The sequence below is a fragment of the Carlito syrichta genome, unplaced genomic scaffold, assembly GCF_000164805.1.
Source record: "Carlito syrichta isolate Samal-C Ts95f unplaced genomic scaffold, Tarsius_syrichta-2.0.1 Scaffold308875, whole genome shotgun sequence".
Lineage (NCBI taxonomy): Eukaryota > Metazoa > Chordata > Mammalia > Primates > Tarsiidae > Carlito > Carlito syrichta.
In genome coordinates this window covers 1332-8686 of record NW_007252971.1, presented here as the reverse complement: position 1 = coordinate 8686, position 7355 = coordinate 1332, and the positions used below count along the sequence as shown (strand labels likewise).

General features: G+C 49.0%; 1 protein-coding gene and 1 pseudogene across 1 annotated transcript in view; one reads left to right on the top strand and one right to left on the bottom strand.

Annotated features, from left to right (window-relative positions):
* The window catches only part of LOC103268715 (phakinin), a 34364-nt gene extending 33219 nt beyond the window's left edge, over positions 1–1145 (bottom strand). Inside the window, exon 1 of the mRNA XM_021716712.1 lies at positions 1020–1145. Coding sequence (XP_021572387.1) covers positions 1020–1145 — 126 coding nt within the window. The remainder of the gene's footprint in view (positions 1–1019) is intronic.
* Positions 1146–3689: 2544 nt separating this feature from the next.
* On the top strand, positions 3690–3944 carry LOC103268703 (annotated as a pseudogene).
* Positions 3945–7355: the final 3411 nt, after the last annotated feature.

Sequence of the window (7355 nt, the reverse complement as noted above, 5' to 3'; positions counted from 1 at the left end):
GGTCTCGAACCCGCGGGCTCAGGCAATTCACTCACCTCGGCCTCCCAAAGAGCGGGATTACAAGCTGAGCCACCGAGCCCGGCCCCTGCTGATTTTTTAAAAAATTTATTGGAGAGATGAGGACGCACCAAGTTGCCCATGCTGGTCTCAAACCTGTGGGCTCAGGCAATCCTCTCACCTCCGCCTCCCAAAGTGCTACAATTATAGGCATGAGCCACTGCGCCCAGCCAACACTTTATGTTTCAATAGGCTTTCCTAGTGCTGACGACACGCACTCGGCTTAGAGAACCACTGCTCTACCCAGACCTGCCTCCAGGCCCACTTGGGCTGCCTCCAGGGCCTCACATGACATTGAGTCGATGAAGAGGAGACGAGATTTACTGGAAGCCTTTGGGAGGCTTCAAGCACGGAGCAGGTGGGACCTGCATATCAGCAGGCCCCTCTGACTGAGCGGGAAGGGAGGCTTGCAGGAGGCAGCAGGACCGCCGAGGACCAGCCAGAAGCCTCTCGAGGAGTCCAGGGAGTCCATCTTACTAGTGATGGCAGCTGTGACAAATGATGTGGTTATGGGGAAGATGGAGAGAAGCAGCCTGGTTCACGGCATATTTGGGGGCGAAACTGTCAGTTCTTGGTGGTATAGTTGTGGGGCCTGGGAGGGGAAAAAGATCCAAGGAGGACCCCCAGGTTTCTGATTCTATTCCTCCCTCCTGAATCATCCCTGCATCTGACTCACCCTACCCCTGTGGCAAATGACCCTCCTCCCCGCCACATTTAATATAAACATTCTGTAGACAACGACAGCGTTTTCTCACTCTTGAACCTAGCTCCACGTGGGCCGGTTACTTAGAGTAAGGACTTCTGAGATTTGGTTATCTCACCCATGAAGGATAACGACCCTTCCTTCTTCCTAGGGCGGTTGTGAGAATTAAACGAGCCATGTATGCAAGACTCAATATATGTAAGACTCAGCGGACTGCCTGGCGCAGAGGAGGTATTCCGTGAATGGGAGCCATTGTCACGATTGTGGTTTGTCCTCGTACAAAGCAGTTGTTCAGTGAACGCTGAGTGACTCTGACGGGTTTGTGCAGGCTGGCACTGTCCCGCTCTGCTTTTTCTGAACCAGGCAGTTGAACGAAGACATCCATCTAGTGGCTTGTACATAGATTTTTCTTTCTGCTGGTCGTCCATACCATGATGATGAGGCTTTTGTCCTTTTTTTTTTTTTTTTTTTACAGCTGTCCTCCTCACTGTGGATGCAGTTATCAAAATAAATGAGCAGCTGAGAGATGTGGCCATGACTGTGTCTTAAAAAGGGCAGAGACAAGCAGCATTAAAAAAAGACTATCATGTGGGCCCAAGGGTACAGTGAAAGCTTTGTTTGGAGTAAAAGATGTCGGCATCCTGGCAGCTAGAGGTTGGGGAGGAGGTGGACCAGACTGGGCTCCCAGGGAATTAAACTTGGCTGGTACCGCGGGGAGATGTGAGATTCCCTTGGAAACCCTTCCCACACTGATTAGACTTTCACGTGTAGGACGGACGCTTGGCCTAACTTGCTTCTGGCAACAAAAGAATGAGAAATGACAATCCGTCCCTGGCACACCGGGGACACAGCGCTCGCTGCGATGGCGAGACCATCTCACCAAGCCCTTAGATGCTTCTCTGTGCATGTCCTGACTTGCTGGTTGCATGTGTCACAAGAAACGTGTTTTTCTCTCTCAGCCCCCCGAGACAACTTTATCCTGCATTTCTCCTACACCATCCACCATTCGTTCTCACCCTTTCCTCCTTTACGGGTCTTTCTCCTTCATCTGATGTCTGCATGTTAGTTGCTCAGGACTGGGTCTTGGGGCTTCTTTTGATTCCTAAGTGATCTGGTCTAGGCGCATGGACGAATGCACCATGGCAGACCTCCCCTCCCCGCTCCAGACTTGCATATTTCTCCTCTCTCCCTGGGATCGTCATTGGCTGTTTCTGACATCTCAAACTTAACATGTACCTAACTGCAAATCTAGATTTTCTTCCCTATCTCCACCACCCCTTAAATATCTCCACCTCGGTGAACAACCCTGATACTCACCTAGAGACCAGGAGTCATCATCACCTCTCACTGTCTCTCATCTTCCACATCTATCCAGCACCAAGTCTGCCCAATGTTACCCTCACGATGCATCTCAGATTTGTGCACGCTGTCCATCTCTCCTGATGTCACCCTGGCACAAGTCACTTTCACACTCTCCTATCCATTACAGCATTCTTCTCACCCCCTGGTCTGTTCTTCCCTCCTTCACTGCCTCCGACATCCTGCTTGCAGAGTGATCTTCTTAAACTCTTAAAACTGGATCATGTTATTTTTATTAAATTAAGTTAAAACTCTTGAGAGGTGTCTCATGTTTAGACTAAAACTCAGACTTCCGGCCAGCCACGGCGGTTCACGCCTGTCACCCCTCACTACAGTCACCAGTGTTGGACACCAAAGAGGTTTAACCGCCACTGCACATTTATAACATGTTCCTGGGCATTTGAATTTGAAGAGTTTGCTGTGTGCCTGTAATTCCGGCACTTTGGGAGGCCGAGGCAGGAGGATTGCTTGAGCCTAGGAGTTCGAGACCAGCCTGGGCAATCTAGTGAGACCTCATCTCTACCAACAAAACAAAACCAAAACTCAAACTTCTGAGAGTGGCCTTCAAGGCCCTGCAGGCTTATCACTCTTCCTCCAAGGTTCCAACCAGGAGGGTCACTGGGCTTTCTGAACCACACCAGCCTCTCTCTTGTCTTGAGGCCCTAGTCTCTCTGCCTGACCACCCTCCCTCTTTGGGGAGCAGCGCTTACATCCCAATCACCTCACCCCAAGCAGAACTTGCTTTGACTCTGCCTTTTTAGCTTTAAAACACTTACCACAGCTTTTAGTATTAGCCATTGTTATCTTTTGGTTTGTGAATTATCTTCTCTGTATTTTTCACTGGAAGACAACCTGTAGAGGCCAGACCCTGCCCTCCTGTCCCGTCTTTTGTTCCATCCTCCATTCCATCCCTGGTAGAGCAGGTATCGGTGGAATTAGTGGCCTCGTTGGGAGAAGAGGCCAAGGCGGAGAAGCCCTGGTGCCGGCCCTCACAGGACACCAGTTTCTTACCTAATTCCAGCCTGAGTACCACCTTCTGCCCCTCTCGCGCCTCCTCTCCCAAAGAACCCTCCATGCCCCACACAGATGGGCCCCGAATCCATTCCCCACTTCATTATCCAGCTTGGTTCAAGCCCTAATGATCCCTTGGTTTAATCTGAGAGTTGTTACCCAGGGACAAAAAAGAAAGCCCAAGCACAGTGTGTGAAGATTGCATCTGAACGTGAACTTGGAGGAAGCGCCATCAAGAAACGGAGAGGTTCAAGCATCCCTGGAGACAGGTCACCCCCAAGCAGGGTCACGACCATTGGGTGTCCAAGGCGAATGGGGGACACTTGAGAGCTGAGGCTGAGGCTCACTCTGGAAGCCAGACGGTGGATGTGTCTGAGTCTGGGCCTCAGGGAGCCTCTACTTGGTCGGAAAAGGCCTTTGGGGAAGGGCCAGGATAATCAGGATAAGCCCTCCATCGAGTTCCCCAGGTCCCACTCTCCCTGGAAACCCCTCTGCCTCTCCACGTTCTGGCTCTGTCTCCAGGTAACTTAGAAATAACACAGGGGTTGAGGACTCGAAGATGGCCTCAGTCGTACCAGTGAAGGAGAAGAAACTCACAGATGTCAAACGAAGGGGGCTGCCAAGCTGGATACTGACGTGAGATTTCACCCCTAACGGCATTATTGGAGCGTTCCAAAGAGGTTACCGCTGCTACCACAACAAGTACATCCACATCCATGGGAAGAAAGGGAGCATCTCCGGGGTTTCTATGGTGCTGGCAGCTTACGTGCTTTTCAGCTACTGCCTTTCTTACAAGGAGCTCAAACACGAGTGACCACGCAAGAGGGCACACTCTGCTCTCCTCACCATGACCTCGTTGGCCCAACACCCCTCCATGAGGAGCTTGACCATTGCTGAATCCTTTCATATGCTAATGAGAACACCCTAATAAAAGATGACTGGTCCCTGGGGGAAGAAAGAAATAGAGGGCTTAGCTTTGGACAGCAGTCACCAGTGCTGGACACCAAAGAAATGTAGCCACTGCTGCATACTTATAACAGAGTCCTGGGCATTTGTGTCAGAAGAGTTTGTCGTGACATTGCCCCCTGGGCTTAATTTTCCCCTGATGCTTCAACAAAATCTAAATTTTGAGCACCGGCGAACCTGGAGGCTCCGATGGACAGCCAACTGGTCTCCCTTTATGTCTCTCCCTCTCTCTCTGCCTTTCTCTGTCTCTCTTCTCCCTCCCCGTCTCTCTTTCTCTATCTTTCTCTCTGTCTCTGTGTCTCTTTCTCTCTCTCTCTCTGTGTGTGTGTGTGTGTGTGTATCTTTGTCTCTCTCTCTCTCTCTCTCTTTCTTTATTCAGAGATGTGCTCCTGAATAAACCTTCCCATGCCTCCTGTTTCCTGTGAACTCTTTAGCTTGGGACACAGGGACCCAAGTTTTCTCTTTTCCTCCAGCACGGACCAAATTATTTTTCTGAACAGACTCTAGTCTTCCCAGCTTCTAGCTCCTGCTCATGCTACTGTCTCTGCTGCTCATGCTACTGCCTCTGCATTTGATGGCCTAACCACACCAACCTGCCTCTAACCTCTCCTTTGTCAGGTGAACTCCTATCCATCCTTCAAAATTCGACTCTGGTTGTACCAGGCATCCTCTGTATACTCCCCAAAGTCCCTGTGGATATACTTGATCTTTGCAGTTGTCATGCTGTATATTGTTGTAATCTTTTCCAGGCCTTCTCTACCACTGACCTGTATGTTGTTGGGTCAGGGACAGGCTCTTGTTTCTGTCTCCTCAGCACCCGGGCGAATGTCTGACACACAGGTGCTCAGTAAATATTTGTTGACTCAATAGACAAGCAAGCTAGCTGAGGACAGGACGTTAGTACAGAACAACATCAAGACTATAAGGCAGAACACAACTAGGGGGATAGAACTAAATGTAAGATGCCTGGGGAGCAGAACTCAACTTTGAGGGTCAAATCAACCTCAGAAAACTCCAAATAGAAGCAACCAAATACATCATATCCAAACATTTCCCAAACACTTGCTGCATAGGATGCCACGGTAAGACCTTCACAGGCATGATCTAGTTCAGTCCCTACAACCAATGTGAGTGATTGTGCAAAGTGGGTGCATAGCAGTTACTTCCATTATATGATGGGGAAACTGAGGCCTGGAGCATTTAAGCAACTTGTACTAAGTGGCCCAGCTAGAACTGAACTCATACCTGTCTGACTTCACAGCCCATGATCTTTCTTTTACTTTTGTAGAAAAAAATTTTTTTATGAAAGATGTCAACTCTCTACAGCTATATATACAAGTAGAGAGACTAAAATACTGACCCTCTCTCCCATCCAACAATTGAAATCTCATAGCCACTTTTAAAAAAAACCTCTACTCCCATAGACTTTCACCCTCATCATGGAGGTTAGGATGACACATCACTTGATATATCTGTAAATATGCCTTTGTTTTGTATTCTTGTATTTTAACTGTAAAATTATTAAAGTGTCACATACACTTGATTTAAAAAGTGAAACAGCACTGAAGGCCTTGTAGAAAAAAACATTTCCCTGTCCCATGTCTTCCTAACCACGCATCCTACTCTTAACAGTTTCAGCTCTTCTTTTGTTCATAGCCTGCCCCATTTGTTCCATATTTCTCAATTGCTCAAGTTACCAGCTGCAGATGTTGCTGGCTGACTCCCAGCTGCTGAGTAAAGACCCAGCTCACTCACACCCTGTCTCCCTTGTCCCTTACCTGCTATCTTGATTACATTAAATCATTTAGCTCTATTTCTTGCATCATGGACAGTTTCCTTCTCACACTCAGGCTCACTTGTTCTCTCTTACAATCAAGGATGTTTTATTTGCTAAGATTAAAAGGAAAAAAAAAAGCTGGGCTTGGTGGCTCAGCCTGTAATCCCAGCACTTTGGGAGGCTGTGGTGAGTGGATTGCCTGAGCCTGCAAGTTCGAGACCCGCCTGGGCAACTTGGTGAGACCTCATCTCTACAATAAAATCAAAAATTAGCTGGGCATGGTAGCACGCGCCTGTAGTTCCAGCTACTTGGAAGGCTGAGGTGGAAGGATCGCCGGAGCCCAGCAGGTCGAGGCTGCAGTGGCTGGGAGCGGCCACTGCACTCCAGTCTGGGTGACAGAGTGAGTGAGACTCCAACTCAAAAAAAAAAAATTAAAAAATTAAAAAAAGGACTTCCGGCAAGATGGTGATGGGACAACCTGGTCTGTGAAACTCTCTGCAAAGGAGTACTGCAGTGGGTCTCTGGCTCTCGCCCCGGGAGCTGCAGACCCCAACACCGCAGCCTGGCATCGCAGTGGACTGGACAGCCACTGCAGCGCAGACGCTGCCGCCGCCGCCGCCACCGCCACCACCGCCACCGGTAGCACATTGCACCACCCGGGCCGGAGGCGATCCACAACTTCAGTCCTTGAAGGCCCTTCAGGGAAGATCTACTGGGATCGCTGCCACCTCTCCTGCGACCAAGACGTCCTGCCCACCATGAGTCTCCGGCCGTGTGCCCTGAGGCAGGCATCCATCTCCAGTCTCTGCCGGTTCCTGTCCAGCCTCACCCCCTCTGGGGCGAGCAGCTGAGATAGCACCACCTGCTGGCGATTCAAGGTAACAACACAGAACGGGAGAAACTAGCTTGAAAAAGACATAGGCCAGAGTGGTGAACGGAGGGTGATCTGAACTGTCCTTCACAGCAGACCAGGGGCAACTGACCCTAACTGCGAACTAATTTACCAGCTTGAAAAGAAAACTAGAAATCAGACCTGAAAGGACATTGGACTTAAACGAAATGTCTCAGAGTGTGCTTCATTGATTCTATCAGTTTAATGACTTAATTCTATTCCTACTGTATTGTTCCCTTTTTTCTTTTTTTCCTTTTCCTTTTCTTCTCTTTTCTTCTCTCTGTAAACCATATCTTTGTATAGAGGAACAGCACACTAACAAGATGGTTGGTTAGCTGTATATTAGCATCACTATATGTTTTCTTTTTGTTTGTATGAGAGTTGGTTCGACTGTAGCTGTGGTCTATTGTTTTTATCTGTTTCAGTATAGGTCTCTCTCTCCATTTGTTGGCACACTTATTTGTTTCCCCCCTTACTCCTCTATCTCTCCACCCCCCTCTTAACCCACTGTCTGCTCCATTCTCTTCCCTCTGCTAACCACATTTTATTCAGGGAGTAAGCCCTACGCCCCACTGCATGGACAGGTTCCA